We start from the raw sequence: 23,664 nt of genomic DNA, 5'->3' as shown, positions 1-23,664 counted from the left end.
AAGCCCCCCCCCCCCCCAGATTACGCATTTTGTTAAAATGAGTGAACAATCCTATGTTATTTACTATTTTTTGTGTGCTTAAACTTTTACTTTCAGTATTATTACTTTTGTGTGGGTCAAAATACCAAACGAAAAAAGTTTTGTGCTAGATATGTAAGAGAAAAAAAGTTTTGTAAGTTGAAAATGGCACAATTAAATTTATTCACCAAACAATTTAACCTATTATTTTTTAAAAGAAAGCTTATCCAGCGTTTGGTTTGCATTTCTATTTTCTGTTTTCAATTTTGAATTTATTTTCTACTTGTTCTTTTGAATGATTATTTTAAGATTACAGAAACTTGCTTGATTTATCAATCTAAAAAACTATTTCTCAAAACAAAAAATCAGAAAATGAGTTTAATTTAAAAATTTTATAAATAATTTTATGACATTTTTTAATTAATTTGATTATTTAGTAAAATATATCAATTTTATGTTAATATGTGATCAAAAAATATAAATTTTAAAGTTGGTAAAAAAAAAAAAAAAAGGAAATCATTACAAATAAATCTCCAACAATCACATTAAGATTTTACTAATTATTTTAATTTGAGAAATTTTTATATTCATTTTCCTTGTTTTAAGTTTTTTGAATGTTTTCTTTTAAAGCACTTAAAACATCAAAAAGTCATTTTGAGTTTTATGTAGTAAATTTTTTCTTATTTTCGAAAACATATTTTTGAAAATAACATACCAAATATGTTTTGAGTGTTTTAGAAAATTGAAAATTGAAAATGATTGGTGCCTCTGTTTGGACAGGATTTATTCGACGAGTAAATTTAATTAATGCTCATCCAACTTTAACCAATATTTCTACTTGCTCACCAAACAATAAATTATAACTTGTTGCTCACCCACCTATCTATTTCATTACTCTTTCATCACCCATTTAACTTCTGTCACCCTCCACTAACGGAATGTGCCACGTAGCCGACGAAAATCCGACATGGCACGTTACATACATGAAATCATGCCACACATGGACAAATTTTCAAAACACGTCAACCACCTGCACCAGTCATCCTCCTTCTCCTCTCTGTCGCCATCTCCTTCCCTTCTCATCCTCACACCACCAGTGTCACAGCCATCTTCCCCACCCATTCCTCATTCACAAGGCTTAAGTGCTTCCCCTTGTCTTTGATTTCACTAGTCATAGACCCTCTGCAAACATCAGAGGCATGTTGAAGAAGGTCCTTAAAATGACAGACCAGCTTCTTCTTTCCTGGGCAGTAAGGGCACCTGTAGAATTTATCTGAATACTGAACCTTTTTTAGGTGCATTCTTCAATTGTTCATATTATCGATCCACGTACTCATCTAATTCAAGTTCTCCCACCTTCACCAAAGCCCTCGACCACGATGAATTCCGAGAGCCGCATATTTTAATTCGAACTTCCGTGATGAAATCCAACTTTGCCAAGAAATTATAACAATGTGCAGATTTTGGGTGCGTTTCTAGGGGGCGATTTTTAGGTTCTTCATGGATTTGGGGGTGGATTTTGGTTCTTCACAGATTTGGGGGCGAATTTTGTCGTTCTTCACGGCTTAACGAATTTTGTAAAGTTTCATTATCTCTCTTTTGTTGAGATGCAAGTAGGGACTGAGAGTTTGAGAATTCTTCACGGTTAATTTAGAGGGGGAATGGATGGTGGAGATGATGGTACCATTGGTGGTGGGAGGATGGGAAGGGGAGGAGATGGCGTCTGCAGAGTGGAGGAGGAGGATGAGTGGTGATTGCAAAGTTTGGCCACCTTTGAAAAAAAGAAAATTACATTTAAGAAAATAAAGTATTACCTTTCTAAGAGACTCTTTAAGTATAAGATATTTTTTAATTTAAAGAGTTAATACTTAAAAATAAGCTTTTTATTAATGAATGAATTTAATTAGTTACATACTTCAATACTCTATTTCCTAAGTTACTCAAATTATATTTGAATTGATTGATCATTGATATATAAAAAATATATATTAAATAAAAGACGAGAAGAAATCAAAATATTTTTGAACAAATGCAAAATGCAGAGCCACTCAAGTGAGTACTTGATAAATTGTACACTTGCACTTCATCAAGAGCTTGCTTGCTTAATGGTTTTTTAAAGTAACCAACATTTTTGCCAATTAAGTCGTCAAATTTACTTAATTTTATGGGTTAAAATTTAAAATTTACTTTAATATAAATTAATAGATAAAGAAATAGTGGGTTCCATCATTTCTGTGGTTACTTTTTAAATGATGAGGTCTTCTCTATACATCGGAGCCTCAGAATTGAACTTACATGTGCCTTTTTTGTCATCAAACGTAATTTTCTTACCCATTGATCTAAATTTACAATTTCTTATCCAACTCACTATAGTCAGATTTATCAATACAAATAAAAGCTAATAGAAGTACCAAGTGGTGGACAGATTTTATATTATTTTTTTTTATATATTTTTTTTTTCCACTCAATCATTAAGTCCAAACCAATGGAGAATTTCTACTCTTCAAATTGAACCAGTGCTCTACAATAAAAAAACACATTTAGTTAAAATCAAACTTTGAAAATTCAAATTTCGTTAATTTATACTGATAAATCTGAATTGGATTTAACACCAATTTTAGGAAATCTCATCCACTTGCATATTCACTGTGATGAAATAAGAAAATTGTGAAAAGCGTGCTTCTTAAATACACAACTTATGAAGGATATATTAGTCTTTCTTCTCTTATGGTTTAGTTGGATGTGGATAGCCACTTGGCAACCACTAATTGGCTACCTAAACTTCACTCGAATTGTGCTAATTGAAAGGAAATCTGGACCATTCGTTTCAATCAATGGCTGAGATTAATCTCTTTGTTTTCATAGCCTTTTTGTCGTGACGGTTTGACTCATTCTTTTTATCTTTTGAGTTTTGAGAGTTAGAGTATTTCTCTCTCTAAGTCTTCTGATTTTTTTCTCGTTTTCTTCTTGATACTGTTAGTTTGATCTCTCATGAGATCCTAATCGTTTTATTGAAAACCTATGAAGATAATCCCGCTACAATAATTTTTTACCTGTAAGAACGGCCAGTAAACTTGTATAGTGGTCGGGTTGTGATTTTGGCTTATGTGCTTATTTGGATTGCGATTTAGGAGATCCTCTTGGATCAAGGATCAAATCTAGTTCTAATTTGGGACTTTGAAATGTTTTACTCTCTCTTGGACGTCATTGTTGCACAGGGTAGTGGGTTGATCTCCGAGTCCCTCAGATTACACATTTTGTTGAATTGGGTAAACAATCTTATGTTATTTACTGTTTTTTTGTGTGTTTAATCTTTTATTTTCAATATTATCACTTTGGTGGGGGTCAAAATACCCAACGATCTATTATCATAGTCTTTTCTAGGTTTCCGGGGTTTTTTTTTTTTTTTTTTTTTTTTTTTTTTTGTTAAAATGCACAGGGTAGTGGGTTGATCTCCGAGTCCCTCAGATTACACATTTTGTTGAATTGGGTAAACAATCTTATGTTATTTACTGTTTTTTTGTGTGTTTAATCTTTTATTTTCAATATTATCACTTTGGTGGGGGTCAAAATACCCAACGATCTATTATCATAGTCTTTTCTAGGTTTCCGGGGTTTTTTTTTTTTTTTTTATTTGTTATTCTTGCTAAAATCTTATGCGATCTATTTAGATCTAGTTTCGATCTACACAGACACATAAATTTATTTGGGCATCTTGAACCTATAAGGGAAAGATCGAAGGTGAAAAGTCACTATCCCATAATCTTGACTGCTTGAGTTGGAAGATTGGACTTTGAAAAGGGGTTCTGGAGTTGGATATTGTTTTATAACAGTCTTTGGTGAGATTATTCTAAACTTCTCGTAATATTACTTTTACTAAAAATTGTATGTCTTTGTAAAGTAAGTATATCTACATATTATTATTATTATTATTATTATTTTGGTATGCTACTTAAATCTTGTATTTTAGTGATTATTGACCTAATATATGAGCATACATTATATTCTAAGAACCTTGTATTAATGGCATAATTTCTTGACATTCGAAGAAATATCATACTACTTGCTATTATTGTAATTGATAAATTCTTGATTAAGTTTAAACCTTCATTGATCGTTTCTTGTATTTGTTTTTCAAAAGACTGTAAAGTTTTGGAAAAACTTTCCTCCTATTAGGTGATCTTGAACTAAAGATCACTTATGTTCATGAGTAACAACCACCCCATTACAGAACCTACTATGTGTTCGAAGGTCGAATTATCACAACTCGATGAAAAGAAGGATTACTCCCTATTGAAGCAGAAAACGAGGGCCATCCTGGTCCATCAAAGTGTTGCAAAAGCACTTGATGATCCTGAAATCTTTTTTAATAAACTTTTAAAGCAAAACCTGATGAAATTGAGAATATGAATGAAATTTCATATAGTTTTATAATCCTGCATTTATTTGATGATATTGTAAGAGAAGTTGATGAGAAAAAAAAAATGTAAGAACTATGTGGACAGCACTTGATAATTTGTTCTTGACTAAGACTACCAAATAAAATCTATCTTCTGGAAAAACTATACTGGAAATAGCAAACCTAAGTGACTATAGTATCATCATCAAGAGTCTTGCACATAATGAAAAGATGTTTGAAGATGAAGACCTTGTTGTCATCTTATTGAGCTCATTGCCTGAGTCTTATAAAGATGTCATTAATGTCATAAAATACTCAAGGGATAAGTTGACGCAAGACATAGTTATAGATGCTTTAAGATCTGGGGAGTTGAAGGTTAGAAAAGAGTCTAAATCTAACATCAGAAAAAAAAAAGTATGTTCATAAGAGGGAGAACAGAAAAAAGAGAAAATAATTTTCTAAATAGAACAAGGAAAAGTCAAATGGATGGTCTACGTCCACAGATAAAAGTAACAAAAAAGTATTATCATTGTGGCAAATTAGGACACTTTAAAAGAGATCATTATGATTTGAAAAGGAAACAGAAGGTTCATAACAATGTTGAATTAAATAATTTTGCAAGTCTTGATTTGAACAATCTACATGTTATGACCGTGTCTAGTGAAGAGGTTAGTAAGGACTGGATCTTATACTCAGGATATACATTCCATATGAACCCTATTAGATCTTGGTTCTACAACTTTATAGAGATAAAACCTAGAAAGCTATATATGGGGGACAATAATTCTTAGATTGCTATTGGGATTGGTGACATTGTCATCAAAATACATGATCGCATTATCAGGCCAATCAGAAATGTCAGATATACCCCAAATCTAAAAAGAAATCTCATCTCACTGGGAATCTTTGAAGATGAGGGACATATCTTTAAATTTGACGATAACACATTGAAAGTAATGAAGGGATCTTTGGTTGTTCTAAAGAGACCAAAAAGAAATGGATAGTACTATCTTCTTGGGGAAACTGTTATTACTCAATACCCTAGTTACTTCACTGTAGCAGAAAACAAATCTGAAATCTGGCACAATAGAATGGGACATATTGGAAATAAGGGTCTGAAATATCTAATTGATCAAAACTACTTGGAAAAGATATAATCGAACCCCTTGATTTCTGTGAAACCTACGTGTTAGGTAAGTTTTACATAGTAGTTTTGAAACAGGGTCACACATTACTTAAGAGTCTTTAGATTATGTCCCTTCAGACTCGTGGGGACCAAAAAGTCATCACAACTTAAGAGTCTTTAGATTATGTCACTTCAGACTCGTGGGGACCAAAAAGTCATCACATCTTTGGTAGGAATAAGTACTTTCTATCTATAATTGATGACTTTTCTAGAAAAGTATAGGTTTATCATTTAAGAGCTAAATCTTAAACCTTCCAAAAATTCAAATTTTGGTTAAAGATAGTTGAAAATCAACTTGATAGGAGGCTAAAAATTCAAAGGAATAATAAAGGATTGAAATTTTGCAATGCTGAGTTTGACAACTTTTGCAATAAAAAGGGGAATAGTAAGATATAGAACTGTGAAGCATTCTTCACAGCAAAATGGGGTTGCTGAAAGAATGAATAGGACCTTAATGAATAAGGTCAGGTCTATGCTAATAGTTTAAGGCTTGCAAAGGGGTTTTGGGCCGAAGCTCAGTGGACTACTACTGCGTACCAAATAAATAGGTCATCATGTAGTTCTGTTGAGTTTTAAACTCCACAAGAAGTGTAGATTGGTAAAATTCCTAACATGTCGCATATTAGAGTCTTTGGATGTGCATAATATACATAGAGCATATGTTAAGTTGGTACATGTTATGGGTGTTAGGGCAATAGGGCATTAAAATCATTAATAGTAGAAATGTGGTCTATAATGAACTTGAAATGCCATTCCTTAAACATAAAATTGATAAATCTAAGGAACTTGAAATTTATAAAAGTCCTCAAAATGAGGTGAAGTTAAATAGATTCGATTTTACACAACCTGAAAATGGTCAAACTGAAACTAAAGTTCTTTTGGCAGAAGGAAATGAGGTTGATCCTAATGAAGGTGAAACACGTCAGCCCTAAGCAGCAAACCAGCCTCAAGTTGAGAATGAACTTGAACCCTATACTAATCCTATAATAGATGCCATAATAAGAAACTATCAACTTGTTAGAGTCAGGGAAAGGAAACAACCTAGGCCCAATCCTAGATTTGAAACAATAAAACTAACTGAATTTGTCCTAATTTTAGGTAAAGCCTTAGAACATTCAGAACCTTCTTCTTTTGAAGAAGCTATGAATGGGCTAAAATCTCCAAAATGGAAAAAGGCAATGGAAAAGGAGATGAAATCTTTACTTGATAATAAAACTTGGAAATTAGTAAAGAAGCCAGACAAACAAAGGGTTGTGCAATGCAAATGAGTTTATAAACTAAAGGAAAGTAATAATCCCACTGACCCTTTAAGATACAAAGCCAGGCTTCTAGCCAAAAGCTTCACTCAAAGGGAGAGGATCGATTATAATAAAATATTTTTACCAATATTTAAGTATAAAACTATAAGACTGATGATTGCACTAGTTGTTCAATTCAACTGGGAACTTGAACAATTTGATATCAAGACTATCTGCAAATTACAAAAATCACTATATGGGCTTAAACAAAGTCCAAGATAGTGGTATATAAGATTTGACATATATGTGCTTAGGATTGGGTTTAAAAGAAGTGAATATGATCCATGTTTGTACTATAAAAATGTTAGGAACGGAAGTGAAATTTATTTAATTCTATATGTAAATAATATGCTTTTAACCAGTGCTTGCAGAACTGAGATCATAAGAATAAAAGACATCCTGAAATCTGAATTTGATATGAAGGAGTTAGGGAATGCTAAGAAAAACTTGAGAATGGATAGTAACAAGGATAGATCTGGCCATAAATTGACCTATCCAGATAAAGTAATAACAAAATTTGGCATGAAAGAAGCCAAATATGTTAATATACCGCTTACATTCCATATGAATCTTTCCTTTGAACATGCACATGAAAATAATGATAAATTGAATGAAATGAGAAACATTCCATATGCCTATGCTATAGTGTCAGTCATGTACTCTATAGTCAACACTAGGCCCAACTTGGCTTATTCCATTAGTTTTCTAAGCAGATTCATGTCTAATCCTGAGAAATCACACCGAGCTGGGTTGAAATGGCTATGAAAATACATAGCTAGAACTCTAAATATAGGATTAGTATATGAAAGGAAATCTGAGAACTTTACTTTAAATGATTATGTAGACTCTAATTTTGCTTGTTACAAAGATCAGAGAAAATTTACTTCAACTTATTTCTTCACATTAGGTGATAAATGTATTACCTGATAGTCTTAGTTACAACTATTGTCACATTATCCAGTATTGAGGATGAGTATACGGCAATAACAGAATATGTAAAAGAAGGTATTTAGCTTAAAGGAATTTTTAGGTTAATTGAATTTTTTACAAGATACTCATGTGATCTTCATTGTGAAAAGTGTTGGGACTGATTGACCAATAATGTAGGAATTGAGATTTAATGAATACAACTTGTTGTAATTGAAGTAACTAACAAGATCACGAAAAGCCACGAACAAGATTAAAGTAAAGAAATAAAAGAACAGGCAGAGGAACGATGTTATTTTATTCAATCAATGAAATGAGAGAATTACAACCATAATGGCTTAAACAATACTGAAAGAGGAGCCCTATATTTATAGTACACGAGTCTTGGCAAAATATGGAAATTAAAAGAAAAAACGTGAAAAAAAATATGCCCACGGCACACATATTTTTCTTCCTTATTCCTTTGATTCTTTCCATATTAACATGTCTCAGATTTGGATACCAATTGATCTCATTTCCTTTTGTCTACCACTTTGATATTTCCAAGTTTAAGGATCACACGCAATCTTCAATATTTCCTTATTTTGAGGCACAAATTCAACAAAAAGCCCAAAAATAGTTAACCAAGAGGGGGTAAATTGATTTTCAATACTTATTTTGAAAATGAATTCTAGATTTAAACCAATGTGATAACAAATGAAACAATTAGACAAATATGCACAAATACACACAAATCCAAAGTCAAATAAGAACAAGGAATGAGCACAATATCAAAACGGTAAATAAAAGAGAGAGAAATGATGCAAATGATATAATTGTGGAGGTTTAATCCAATGCAATGATCTATGTCCTCCATTACCAAGCTCTCCGGCACGAGCAAGGTATTTTCACTATGTTGATTGACTTATAGTGCAATCCAATCGTTTACAATGCTTCCATTAACTTACAAATAAGGAGCATCGATCCTTATACAATATTGAACTTTACGGGACCTCAACACGACCCACATTATTCAGCTTTCCGGAACCTCAATATGACCCACGTATTGAGCTTTACAAGACCTCAATATGACCCACACTTTATCAAAGTGATTTTACTATAAAATCCTCTATTGATAAATATACAAAACAAATTAAATACTAAGAGAGACTAACACTTTCAATTAATAGTAATAAATGAGAGTTTAAGTGTTAGATGAAAAACTTTTATGAATATGATAATTAAAAGTTAGATTCAATCAATTAAAGTGTTTCAATGAGAAGAGTATGAAAAAATAAATGCAGTATAAGTTCAAAAAATCTTCTCAACAAATATCTCTCTTTAAATGAATGATTGCAATAAGTTAAGTACTAAGAGAAATTAGAAACTTTAATGAATATAATGATTGTACAAATTTGATTCAATTAGTCAATTGTTTCGATGAGAAGATTATGAAAAAATAAATGCAATGTTAGTTCAAAAAATCTTCTCAACAAATATATCTCTTTAAATGAATGATTGTAATAATAAGTTAAGTACTAAAAGAAATAAGGAACTTTGACGAATATAATGATTGTACAAATTTGATTCAATCAATCAAAATTTTTAAGTGGAAATTACACTAAATGTCAAGTTTTGGGTTTGTATTTACAGAAATGTCATTTTTTAAAAGAGATTACGAAATTGTCATTTTTGAAGATTTTTGGACATTTATGCCCCTCTTAAACATTTCAATACCTTGTATATCCTTCATTAATGAGACATGACAAGATGAGAAATTTGAATACCAAATTAGCCTTTCTCTCTTACATTATTGTTCCTCACGTTCTCTCTCTCCCCATTCGGTCTCCCCATCATCTGACGGTCAGAGGAAGTCCGGCAGCTGCTGAGCACCTCCGACGTGATTAAACGTCGATCTGCTGCCACGAAGTCGCCGACGCTGAGCCTCCACCCTCGGTGACTACTGTCACTCTAAACCGCTCTCTCTCTGTCTCTCTTTGTTTATTTATTTTTTACTTCCTGTTTTATTGCCATTACATTAGGCTAATTTAAGATTTTGTTTTTACAGAATGATCTATTGAATTTTCAAAGATTTAACTCCGGCAGCTGCTGAGCACAGTAGTCTCAGCTCCTCCGGCGTGATTAAACGTCGAGCTTTGTCCAGGCTTGTGAGTTGAACATGCTGCCACCAAGTCGCCGACGCTGAGCCTCCACCCTCGGCTACTGTCACTGTAAACCCGTCTCTCTCTCTCTCTGTTTGTAATTTTTTTTTAGTTCCTTTTTTTTTTTGCCGTTACGTTAGGGTAATTTATGATTCTATTTTACATTAGGATAATTTATGAGTTTTAGATAATAGGTTTCAGTTATATTACGAAGAGAGTGATTGCTAAAACCACTTTGGTTATGGGTGGGTGAAGTTTGCTGCTTCATATGAGAATGCAACGAGAGACCAGCTTTCTTTGCATATGTATTTCGAAGGTCTAGAATTCTTCTTCCCACTGTGTGATGGACTCGGTTTTGATCCAAAAAGTGCTTCCTTCTCTGCTATAAACTGTCATTGAAGCTTCTTCTGGTCCTACTATGCACATTCATGATTATAACATTTAGTTGCAGTAACTCTAAACTAAATCCAACATCAATATTTGTTCAAATAGTAAGGATACCCTCTGCCTTTGACGTTCTTTCTCTTTCTGTTGCCAACATATTCAAGAAACCGAAACATTATATAGCAGTTAGTACTATGTCACTTGTACTTCAATTTCAGTTAAAAATCTGAAGATTTTTATTTTTTTACCAATAGCTCTTCAGAAGTCGAAGCTTCCGGTAAAATTCAATGAAGGCCCGTCTCAACTTTTCTTCTCCTTTTCGTAGTTCATCCTTGCTGAATGATAGATCAGATTTTGAACTCATGATGACATTTTTCAGAGTCGAAACTGGGGTGTCTGGTTCCACATTGATCTTTACATGATCCAAAACTTGTAATGAAGGAGGCCTAAAACCATTTGAATCCTTTTTTCTGTCTTCATTTCATCTTCACAAGCCCCCATCTCAATTTCTTGAATTACATCCATATGCAATCCTCCTTAAAAGAAAGAAGAGTTTGAGAATGGAAAATGTTTGTTACGATACTGTATATCTAAAAATAATAAGCACCTAAAGCAATGCATTGTTTTTGTTCATTTTAAACAAGACTCAATTTCTATATATATCATCAACTGATTATGCTATCTCACTTCGAGAAATTTGAATATGAATTCTTGATGCCATTTAAACTCTTACTATGACTAATTTACACTCTGATTGCCTTACCTTGCTTAGTTCCATTCACAGTTACAATAACTGTTGCTGGGAATAAACCAAGAATCAGCCATAATAGATAAGATGGTTCATGAAAGTATCAGAGCAAGGTTCCAAATTCAAGTCTTGTCTTTACCCACTTATACTACACCTTTTGATGAAAAATTCATCTATCTTGCACATGAGAGGCGTCTTGAATACTAAAATTAAATTAATAAACACATTCCTCTTTAACAACTGAAACTTTAAGAAGAAGTGATTTAATATACATAGGTTGCCTAAAGAAAAGACAAATATCGAACAAACATACAAATATAAACCAACATATAAGGGCTTATACTATTTCTCTTAATAAGTTTGCTCTTTGAAGATGAAATCTTCCTAATGAGATCAGTTTGTCAAGTAAGGTACTTCTAGCAAGAGAAATGCTTACACCATCATACAAGAACTGAAAACCTCTTTCTTTCTCCCAAGTTTTCAATTTAGGCTTCAATGTTTCCACCATCTCTATGAAACCAACCAAACCAAAGTCACTAAGTTCATCTATTCAAACACATACAGAAATGAGAGAAAAGAGATGTTGCTCCATAAGAATACCAAATAAACTATCAAATGTTATCTTTTCCCGAATCTCAAAATGAAAGAGAAATTATTTTCTCACGTTCATCATACACGTTAACCCGTGATCTTATCTCCATGATATTCTGATGAGAGAGAAACTTAATGGCATCAACAAATATTTATTTTAAAACCAGATGCTCTACTGTTCATTGACCCTCTGTTTCAAAGAAATCAAATTAACTCCTCGCGCCATATTACTAAATTTAACATTCGGAGTCTAAGTAAAGGAGATTGCCAATCTCTAGAACCTGGCACTGTTTTATTGGTTATTTGGGTCTCTCAGAATTGGGAATTTAATAAACCGGAGGCAATTGACAAAGTTACTTATATACCATTAAATACCATATATAACATATGGCTCCCCCAACACATCAAACATATTTCCCGCCTCACCACAATTATATTAAAAACTGAGATATGTACCTGGAATTTTGGTAATAAGAGCTCGAGCTTTCTTAGCATGCTTTAGCATAAGATGGGTACCTCTCCCAGCATTATAACGATTTTCATCATAAATTAGGATCATTTTAGATAACGAGTAAGAGAGATGAAAATAGATAAAAACAGTAGTACAAGTCATTTCACTTGAGCAACATATATCCCACGCTATTATACTCCTCCAGCCAGCACTCCTCTTCACAAGCAGCCAACCATTTTTAAAGTTTTTCAAGTATATCTTTTCTATTGAAAGCTTCTTCTTTAACCTTGGAAACATGCATCTCCAGTTGTTCCAGTAGGGAAGAAGTATGTTTTGGGTTAGTAACAACTACTTTATTGACCAGCAACTGTTCTTACTAATTTTGTACAATAAAATAATTTGCTTGTTAGATTTAATGTGGAATAAGCTTGTGGTTTAGAAATATGCATTACAAATTGTATGGGTTTTTAAGGAAACATATGCAACTTTAGCAAGTTTGAGGGGGGTTATACTGTGTAAATAGGACAAGCACATGGTTTTAAATTTCTACATATTAGCCGTAAACAGCTCATTCCATTGGTTCAAAGATTGGTCTTTTCTTTGAAATTGCAGTTATTTTTTGTTTTGTATGAGCAAAATATGTTAATCACCACGAAACATATTCAAAACAGGATTTCCCGACAGTTCATCTATCCATAGTTGTTTCTCAACTGTCGTACCCGACAGTTATCCTCTGTAATTCTCGACAGATGAACCGTCGACGGATAAAATGTCGGGACCGACAGTTCAGTTCCTGTCTGCCTAGGGCCTACCAGTAGAAAATGATATTTCTATGTGATATGCGTTCAGATATCAGTATTCCTTTTATTTTTTGCATGCAACAATTTCTGATGTGGGAATATCTTCCGTTTCAATGCTGGGAGGAAGTTTATATTGTGGTCTGACGCAATTTTTTCTTATTTTGTCTTTGTAGACATGGATTTCGAGCCTCTTGTTCCGGAGAATGCACGCTTGCGGGGCCACGTATCGTAGAGAAGCAATCTGCGGTATATAAAAACAGTCGTGGAACATTTTGACGAGTGACAGCGGGAAGAGTTTCGCAACTCATGCCTTGGGTTCTTGTCTGAGGTTCCAGATCTCCAGTTCTCTGCCCAATTAATCCAACAACTCGTATTCTGCTGCATACAAGCAAAGAAGCGGCACAAACTGTAGTTTAATTTGCAAGGCCACCTCGCTAGGTTCGAAATTCAAGAGTATGCCATTGTGACTGGATTAAGGTGTGGTCTTCTCTCGGATGACAATGTCATGGACCGAGTTCTTGAGAAGAGGAGACTAAAGGACAAATACTTTAAACATGTGGACAAGATTTCTTGCACCCAACTCGAGCAGACATTTCTTCGATCGTCAACGCCTCGAGCCGATCGGTACAAGCTTGGCCTCGCTTTGATCATCGAAGGAGTCTTTAATGCTCCGGATAACAACGTTGGTATCGATATGGAGACGTTGTCGATCGTCGATGATCTAGACTTGTTCTTTTAGTATCCTTGGGGTAGAATCTCGTACGGACGGCTGATAAAGGGCTTTCGGGGCCGTTGGGCAAGAAAATTTTTGGATGCGACGAAGAAGAAGGAGAAGGCGGTTAGCTACACGGTCCACGGCTTTTCCATTGCCATACATGTATCTTTATTTTACCTACTAATTATTTCAATGCAAATGTATTTCGTGATTGGTTTCGTTCTGAACTGACATTCCTGTTTTACTCTAACAGATATGGGCGTTCGAGGCGATGCCTGAAATTGATGATCGCTTTGGTGAGCGTCTTGGGGAACGTTCCCCACGGCTTCTCGGCTGGACATCAACAAAATAGCCGCAACAGCGTACGTACGACGCTTTCTTCAAGAATGTACAGGTAAAAAATTATGTTACTTCTACGATCTCATACCTTCCATTCGTCATTGTAGCATGTGGTTATTTCGTAACGAATATGTTCATGTTGTAGCTACACGTGTACGCGACACTGCGGCCCACCGAGACTGAGCGTGGGCAACCTCATATCGCAACTCTTGTGCTGCTCAATGATGATCCTGTCCCTGCGTTGGATGACCTTGCTAGGGACAGTGTTGCTCCGTAGTTCCAAGCAGAGTGTATAGGCACCCCCGAGGGTGATACTTCTGAGGAGGCCCATGACGGTGGGGGGACCAGTGGTGAGGAGGAGGAGTCAGGAGCCGATGAGAGCGGAGAGGACGAAGGTGGGGACTCGAAGGAGGACGACAGTGAGGATAGCGACGGTGATCGAGTTGGACGAAGTGGACAGACGGGGACTCCCCCCCCACCAGCATAGAGCTACTTCTCCCATGGCACCGTCCACCTCTCATGTACAACCTACTGCGGCGGCTGGATCAAGCCTCACAGCAGACGATGTTCAGGGGATGTTGCTAGATCAAAGAATTCTGTTCGAAATGCGGCTCCGCACTGTGAAGCTCGAACTCATGCAGCACATGTCAGATGAATTTAAAAAATTGAAGGACTTCATATCTACCCTCGTCCCAGCATCCGGCTCTACAATGTTCTTTATGACAATGTTCACTTTATCCTTGTTCACTGACATGTTCTGTACGACAATTGTTCATTCATTGTAGACTACGGAGGCTTTGCAGGCCACCACCCATCGCCTAACGGCATCGACGAAGACATGGGGATTGACAGGCAAGAGGGGGATGGTATGTGCATTAATGAAGAACACATGGAGCCATGCCTGGACGAGCAGGATATGCCACTGGCCACTGGAACCGAAAGTCTGGAAGGTACGTCGATTACTTTTGGGCAAATTGATTAATTATCATTTCATGTGTTTCGAAAGTTTTGAAAATTGTTAAAATTCACTTTTCATTCGCTGTTTCGTTGTTGTTCTGAATAGACATAGCGCACATTCAGCCGTGCCCGAAGGATCGCCCCGTGCCAGAGCCCTCTACAATCAAAGAAGTGCAAGGTATTGCATTATTTTTTACGATTTCAACAAATATTATTTCAGGCATTCGATTAGTTTACAATTGTTCATTTGTTGTAGTCGAAGGGGCCCACCACCCATCGACTGGCTACCGTGAGAAAGAGCAGGACATGGTGCCTACTGGAACCATAAATCTACAAGGTATGTGGGTCAGTTATGAGGAAAACTTGTAGATTGTTGTTTCATGTACTTGGCATAATTTGAAAATTCGTACATGTAGTTATACACTGAAAATATTTAATTGTTCTTTTCGACAGACACAGTACACATTGAGCCATGCCCCGACAATGACCTCGTGCTAGCGCTTGTTGCAGTGGATGAAGTGCAAGGTATTGCCTTAATTTTTGACAATCGAATTTAATTTTCGTTTCATTTGCTTACGTTGTAACTTTCCCAGTTCCCGCCGATGTTGCCCGACCAGGATGGGCAGTTACGACAAATAGACGGCGATCCGCACGACTGCGACGTCCGGCACCGGCTACCAGGACTCAGTACACGAGGGGGAGCACAAAGCAAAAACATTAATACTTGTGGATAAATTGCCGAACATAGCACGATGACGGGGTTCAGCATGCTTTTGTATTTTGCTTGATGTAATTTACGTGGTGAAGGATGTTAGTTACTTCGCGTTATATTGGTGCCTTGTTCATTCATTTTTGTGATTTACATATCAGACAGGGTAGTTGGCAAGCTTGGTGACACTTAGAAGCATTCATCACATTTTGCAATTCCCGTGGTAAATGCCTTGTCACCGTTTACCGTTGCTGAAATTATTGTAGTGTTAGAACTTGTATTAGTTATCCGGCTTTATTATGTTATTCAATCGTACTTACGGTACTAAGTGCCTTCATTCAATGTTCGTCAACGCTCGTACATTGTATTGCGCAAAAAATTATGTATGCGTACGTTTTACGAATATCCATTTACGAGTAGATAGCGGGCTTGAATGTCGTAGTTCCTTAGTAAACTATAGATTGGATTAAGATGAGGACCCATTAAAAGTGCCAAAGTCATGACTTTCATGGTACAACTAATGGACGAATGAGTTTATGTATATTCCATTGTCCTTCGTATGTTATTATGTGGGTTAACATGATGAGAGGGTTTTGTGAGAAACTGTACCATTACAACCATGGTGCAACTAAGAAGTTGGCAAATGAGAAGTAATTTCTTGCAAGCAACCAGATAACATGAATTTTACACATCATTGAAGTATTTTAGTCTCTGTCAATGTCATAGTAATGATGGTACAATGGGGGATAAAGGTACACTTATTATATTAACCATCACACCAATTGCTTTTCAAATTTATTTAGAGATTGAACTTGGTGGTTGGGTAGATAAATGAAGTAATTACTTCCTCCTTTCAGGATGATTATAAATACCAGGAGACCATTGTTGCTTACAATCAATTTTGGAGCCAAGGTATTGTGCCACTTTGAACTTACCTACAGATCATTGTGACACTTTGAACGTAGTTGAACAACATTGTGGTAAGAAAGAGCTACTTCTATTTATTCTTCTTCATTTATTCTGTAGTTTACCAAAATTCGAAATTATACGATCTTTACTGCAATGCATGTTTTCGTCAACTGTCGAGAAGGAAGAAAACATCTGTCGGGCCCGACAATTCAACTAGGCGGGCCATTAAATTTTATAAGTTCCTTGCGTTTCAATAATTGAAAATGGTGGGATTGTCCAATACAAGTGTCTTAGTGTAACATGCTATTGTAGATATTATACGTTTCTGATTTTTTGCAAGTAACAAGTATTTCCAATACATTTATACTATCATAATGAATGCATTACAAGCATTGTCTATCAAATTACATTTCATATGTCATTAAAGCTGTTGTGAGGCTTCCATTTTGAAACAGGTAGTTGATACGAGATAATGGGTTCATCCACCTCTAGCAATGAAACATTCAACTCCAATATGCATCCACCCATACTGGGTTCATCCACTGAATTTCCCATCGTTTTGTTCTCAGACGATGAGGATGTAAGAGTTGAACTGCATGGTGCCAAGTTCGACGAAGTGTCAAGTGCAGAATCTAAGTCACCGAACAGCATTCTCGATCAAGTCTTCGAGGTTAGGGGTCCGGTCAAGTCACCGTCAAACTCGAATGAGTGGGTGGCTCATGTTCCACCTTCAGAAGTAATTGTCATTAGCTCAGACGAGTCTGATGGGGAAAGTGGGGGAGCTTCTTACATTGTCAAAAGCAGTGCAACTGTGCAATAAATGGCCCTTTTGTACGAAAATATGTTTAGTATTTTGTGGTATGGATGATTTTGGTCACGTTTTCTGGATACGTGCAGAAACTGCATCTCCATAATAGGCAACCGCAGTAGTGTAGAGCCGCTGTTGTTCCCAACTGTCGAGAATTACAGAGACTATCTGTCGGGAACGACATATGAACTGTCGAGACGTAATGTTGGTGTTTTGTTTGTTCAGTATGGTCTCATGAAAATCAATTTTCCATTTCGACAAACTGTCAGTCGAAGCTAATGAAACTTCTATGATCGGCTAAGTTTATCGTACGAAAAAGGTATTCATCTCATTCGTGATAATGGAACTGTAATGATCGGTACTTTGCTTGCGGAACATAACGACCAAATTTACACTGGCATACGATAATAATAACAGATTCATAAAATAAGTTCGGAATGTACAATGCATATTTAAATTAAGTTTTTCGGGGATTACATTTGACAACCACTTTTACACATCACGCTTCTTCAAGTGGCTTGTGATACAATAGGGTTCGAACATGTGGTCCGGTTATGACCAAGTCTCCCACATCGAGTGCATTTCCTTAGTTAGGAAGTGGACTCGTATCTAGCTCGCTTACGTCGCGTCGGTGGTCTACCTGGAGGACGACATACAGTCGGTGGCAAAATATGAGTGCCTAGGATTTCATTTGGAATAACCCAATCCACTTCCCATGTAACGGGATATATGACTTTCATATAGGCACCCTTCCAGTATTCCGATGTATAGTATGAGAGCATAGATTGTATAATGACTTACCACTCAGGGTAGCCCCACGAGTTGCATGAGCACATGGCATATGATTTAGTTGAAACTCACGACATGTGCACGTGTTATCTAAGAAGTCTACTATCTCCGTATCGTTGGATATTCCAACCTGGGTCAAGCTGTTTGTCAACTGATGGGCTCGAAGCCTAGTACCAGCTTCAAATGTTGTTTGTAACTCGTTCTCCATCCTCGACGATAATATAGTACTGCATGCGGTTGCATTGCTTCGACGTTCGTAAAACCACCTCTGCATTGTTTTACGAATGTGCTCAACCAAACACGTGATTGGCAACGAACGAGCATGTCTCAGCATTGAGTTCAATGATTCCGCGTTGTTGTTTGTCATAATGTTGTATCGGTCTCCCACGAATAGTGCTCGTGACCAGAATGAAAAACAGGCTTTCTCCAAATACCTGTAACATCTTTCACTCACCCTACAAATCTGTCCCATTAGTCGTTCGAACTCTTCGACCCGAGAAGTTGTAGCAGCTCGTTTGAACAGGAATATTGAACTTGCGTTAAAGTGCCGCCGAATTAGGTTCTTCTCCACATGCCACATACAACAACAATGACGAGACAAAGGAAATAAGTGAGTAATAGCTCTTTCGATACTTCTTTTCCTGTCCAAAACAAATACAAGTTCATCTGAGTCTCCTATAAGATCTTTCAAGTTAGACATAAACCACATCCAAGATTGGTTAGTTTCGAAATCCACAATCCCCCACGCTAAGGGATAAATATGTTTGTTGGTATCTTGGGCAGTTGCCAGTAAAAGTGTACCCTTGTATGGACCTTTCAAGTGACTACTGTCAACGAAAAATACGGGCCTCAAGTACTATTGCAACAAAAGCTAGGAAGAAGTAATGGAATCTATCGCGAGAATCAAGTTCGATGTGGGTTACCGTCCCCGGGTTATTCTCACCTAGTACGTGACAGTATGAAGATAATTTCTAAAAACTGTCCTCCGGTGTCCCATGCAGCATATGTAAAGCGGCCACCTTTTCCCTACGTGCCTTGCTGTAACTTATTTGGACACCGAGCTCACGTTCCATGTCACGTGCAATAGTGCTCGGATCATACGATCGGTTCGGATTATCCAATTTTTCGAAAATATGCTCAGCAATTACAGCACTCGTCACATGTCGATGCGCATTACTGCGAAAATTGATGGAACATGTGTGCACATTATTAAATTTATGGATCACAAAGATTGCAGACTGCCTCACAGTAGAAGCACGTAACATCCACTTGCAACTGCAGTCGGCGCATACAACGGTTAACATCTTCATGCTTGACCGGCTCACCCGAAATTGGAACTTGTTTTTCAAAGCAAGTGCACGAATTTTTTAATACAACTCTTTCTTGCTGAAGAATATTTCCTTTTCGGCAAGATCGGATGTAGTCACAGTTCTCATAAATTCATATCCATCCGAATCGTTCGAATGTGACAAAGAGTGCTCGTCCTCAACGTCAACAGAATTAGCAGACTCTAAACTAGGTGATGGGTTATCCAAGTTCTCATCTAATGGTGCACTCCCGTTATCATACTCATGTGTTTCAAGTGCATTATTGTTTGAGACACTATGCATTCGATTCACCAAATCATGTTCCACATTTTGCAGAACATCTACTGCGGCAAACGAAAGATCTTCAAAATTTGCATCCCTTCCCATGTCAACACTTGGGAGATCGGATTCCAAAACAGTAACGCAGATAGCACTTTCCTTATGCACTGATACGTACCAATTTAAGTCTTCATTGTCGCATATTTCAGCCGGAGGTATATTCAAGTTAGGGATTTTGAACTTCAATTCAATTTGAGCGCGGGGATCAAGAATACCAAGTTTCTCCTTCAACCTTAACATAAGTTCGGCTACGGTAATACTTCTTGGCACCAGAATGGAAGTAGTTTTGTCCCCTCTCCACTTCCATTCGTCATCCGCATGAACAAAATTTCCCCCATGCGACACGACGAATCTCAAATGATTATTCATACCTGAAATGTTGGGATTGCAATGGTAACAATTCGGAATCAATATGTTGGCATTTAATAGCATGAAACTCACACTTCATAATACGTAAATCAGTACAATAACAAAAGTTCAAATCAAGGGTTTGCATCGTTTTGAAGTATCCAAATTGAAAGTAATATTCTATAACTCGGCAGTTTCGAAATGTCAAGTTCGAAATCTCAAACGTCTAACCCGACGATTTGTAAATGTCGAACTCGACAATTTAACTGTCGAGAATGTCGGAAAGCAGACGGCAGTGAATTTCTGAGGTTTCTTCAACACATCATATTAAGTGTGGTCATTATTATTCACCTACCAAATGAGATAATGAAAATGGCATATTGGCCTTGTCATTAAAGAGACCTTAATGGTGGTAATGGAAGAAATTACTCAATGGTGATAATGGCATTTTATTAAGGATTCAAAAAAAATCAAACAAATGAATGCATAATACTTTCAAAGTAATTTCAAATAAATATGCCCATGTTGTATTTAATATGTACAAATACAAAGTTATAAAAGTAATATAAATTAATTTGTAATTGCTAACCTCTCAAAGTGGATGTAGAATACAACACAAATGTCTTCTTGATCAATGAAAATGAAGAAGATGGAAAAGAGGTAGGGTTTTTTGTTTTTATTTCGTTTTCTAATTTATTTGGTAATTTTTTATTAACAAAAATTCATATTAATCAATAAAATACACATTTATCCATGTTTTCTATCAAGTCAATGCTTTTCCTTCACATCAAGCATTTAATGCTACTAGAAATGTGTGATTAAGGGTATTTTGGACTTTGCACCCCAAAAATGTGACATTTTTGCTCACAAAAAGTGAAAATGACATTTTTTTTTTAACTTTCATTTCTGGTGACAATTTTGTAAATTCCCCAATTTTTAATATGAAGAAGTAGAAATAAGGATTATGCAATATAAGTGCAAAGACCTTCTTCAAAAATATATCTCTCTTTTAAGATTGATATAGATAAGTTAAGAACAAAGAAACTTGAAAAACTTTAATGAGAGATTGACTCAAAAAGTTTGATTCAACAATCAAAATTTTTGCTATGAAGAAATAAATGAAATGAAAATAAAAATGTAAGATCAAAGAAGATTTTTCACAAATATATTTCACAAGAACACTCTCTTCATGATTGTTGTGATGAATGAAAGTGAAGTGGTATTTAAAGCAATCAAAACGAAAAGTTTTGCCCAATCTTACTATCCATTCGGACGTTCACTTGTAAACTGGATGACCAAACCATTGTGTGTCAAAACTTAGAACGGTTAAAAAAATTTGACTATTGGCGAATCGGACGTCTAATTGACCATTGACTTTTTTTTTCTTTTTTTCTTTTTTTTTATACAGAATTGTGATATAAGTTCAAGTGTGACTTTAAAAAATCAATCTTACTTTTGATTAAAATATTTTATGCAAGTGACAATGATAGTAATTTTCTGTGCACAAAATGATTTTGAGCGCTATTGTCATTTATTACTAAAGATCAAAGTGTTATACCTTTTCATATGATCTAGAAAGCCTAGTCTTTGATCTTGCTTAAAAATTTCTTTCATTTTGGCTCTTGAACTTCTCGTCTTGATCTTTCTTTGATGCCATTTCTCATGCTCTTGATATTGATCTTTCTTGGCATTTATCTGTTAAGTTCTTGTCTCAAATGATTTGACTTGAATGCGTAATTTCTACTTTGATCTTCATTTCAAGATCAATATATAACACTTGATTGATTTTAACATTGAATTATTATCACTCAAAATGAATTGTTAGAAACAATATTAATCTTACTTGTTATGATAAAAACATTGATGATGAAGTCGGCCATATGTCAACACATTGATGGTCAGAATGCCTAGCTTCATAGTAAAAAAAATTTGTCTATTATGAGAGACACAAGCACATTAAAGTGAAGTATCACTTCATAAGAGAAAAGATTGCATCTGGCATTATTGATCTTCAGAAAATTCAAACTGAAGAAAACCCATCTGATATGGGCACTAAAATTGTTCATGTTAGTAAATTTAAATCTCGTTTATCCTTTCTTTATATTGAAGGTTAATTTTTCTGTGTAGGTACCTTGAGCAATGATGTAGGATCAAACCATCTATGTTCACTTTAGGAACTAGAGAAAGAAAGTGTTTTTGACAACCAAGGTGACGATTGTGAAAAATGTGCTTCTCAAATAAATAACTTAGAGAGGATATATTGGTCTTTCTTCTCTTATGGTTTAGTTGGATGTAGATGGCCACTTGGCAGCCCCTAACTAGCTCTCTGAACTTCACTCAAGCTATGCTAATTGACAGGAAATCTGGGCCATCCGTTTCAATTAATGACTGAGATTAATCCCTGGGTTTTAAGAGCCTTTGTTGTGACGGTTTGACTCACGGCTTTTGAGTTTTGAGAGTTAAGAGTATTTCTCTCTCTCTAAGTCTTCTGGTTTTTCCTCATCTTCCTCCTAATTATGTTAGTTTGATCTCTGAAGAGATCCTAATCCTTTTACTGAAAACCTGTGAAAATAGTGTTGCTTCAGTAACTTTTGCCTGTGAAAACAATTGATAAACGTGTAAAGTTGTCAGGTTGTGGTTTTGGTGTATGTGTTGATTAGGGTTGTGATTTAGGAGATCTTCTTGGATCATGGATCAAATCTAGTTCTAATTTAGGTCTTTGAAATGCTGTACTTTCTCCTCGACATCATTGTTGCACATAATAATGGGCTGATCTCTGAGCCCCCAGATTAGGCATTTTGTTGAATTGGGTGAACAATCCCGTGTTATTTACTCTTTTCTATGTGCTCGATCTTTTACTTTCAGTATTATTGCTTTGGTAGGGTCAAAATACATAAAAAAAATGTTTTGTCCTGGATATGTAAGAGAAAAAAAGTTTAGTAAGTTGAAAATGGCACAAATAAATTTATTGACCAAACAATTTAACCTATTATTTTTTGAAATAAAAGCTTAGGTATCGTTTGGTTTGCATTTCTATTTTCTGTTTTCAATTTTGAATTTATTTTCTATTTTTTGTTTTCAATGATTATTTTGAGATTGCAGAAACTTGTTTGATTTGTCAATCTAGAAAATTGTTTCTCAAAAAAAAAAAATTAGAAAGCGAATTTGATTTTAAAAATAATATTATGACATTTTTTAATTAATTTGATCATTTAGTAAAACATATCAATTTTATATTAATATGTGATCAAAAGATATAAATTTTAAGGTTGGTAAAAAAAAAAAAAGGGATCATTGCAAATATATCTCCAACAATCACATTGAAATCATCTGTACATAATAATGGCACTAAGAGAGAGATGGGTAAGTTTTGTGTGATTTTATCAATTATTTTAATTTGAGAAATTTTTAAATTCATTTTCTTTATTTTAAGTTTTTTGAATGTTTTCATTTAAAATACTCAAAACTCAAAAAGTCATCGTGAGTTTTATGTTATAATAT

General features: G+C 35.3%; 1 protein-coding gene across 4 annotated transcripts; it reads left to right on the top strand.

Annotated features, from left to right (window-relative positions):
- The first annotated feature begins 3,458 nt into the window (after window positions 1–3,458).
- On the top strand, window positions 3,459–16,128 carry LOC111394845. 4 transcript variants are annotated; one of them, XM_023020896.1, is made up of 9 exons: window positions 9,477–9,763; window positions 9,876–10,038; window positions 13,117–13,820; window positions 13,912–14,052; window positions 14,143–14,947; window positions 15,061–15,132; window positions 15,211–15,291; window positions 15,408–15,479; window positions 15,572–16,128. In XM_023020896.1, exons 5-9 carry the CDS (start codon window positions 14,836–14,838, stop codon window positions 15,673–15,675), a joined length of 441 nt encoding a protein of 146 aa, XP_022876664.1. In that variant the 5' UTR covers window positions 9,477–9,763; window positions 9,876–10,038; window positions 13,117–13,820; window positions 13,912–14,052; window positions 14,143–14,835; the 3' UTR covers window positions 15,676–16,128. The 4 variants fall into 4 exon arrangements, with proteins under 4 accessions (XP_022876655.1, XP_022876664.1, XP_022876640.1 ...); XM_023020872.1 differs by having other exon boundaries at window positions 15,548–16,124; XM_023020881.1 differs by having other exon boundaries at window positions 9,876–10,046; window positions 15,548–16,124.
- The last annotated feature ends 7,536 nt before the right edge of the window (window positions 16,129–23,664 follow it).

This window comes from Olea europaea, chromosome 1, assembly GCF_002742605.1.
Source record: "Olea europaea var. sylvestris chromosome 1, O_europaea_v1, whole genome shotgun sequence".
Taxonomy (NCBI): Eukaryota; Viridiplantae; Streptophyta; class Magnoliopsida; order Lamiales; family Oleaceae; genus Olea; species Olea europaea.
Note: the sequence above shows the minus strand (reverse complement) of the source record. Positions and strands in the feature narration are given on the sequence as shown.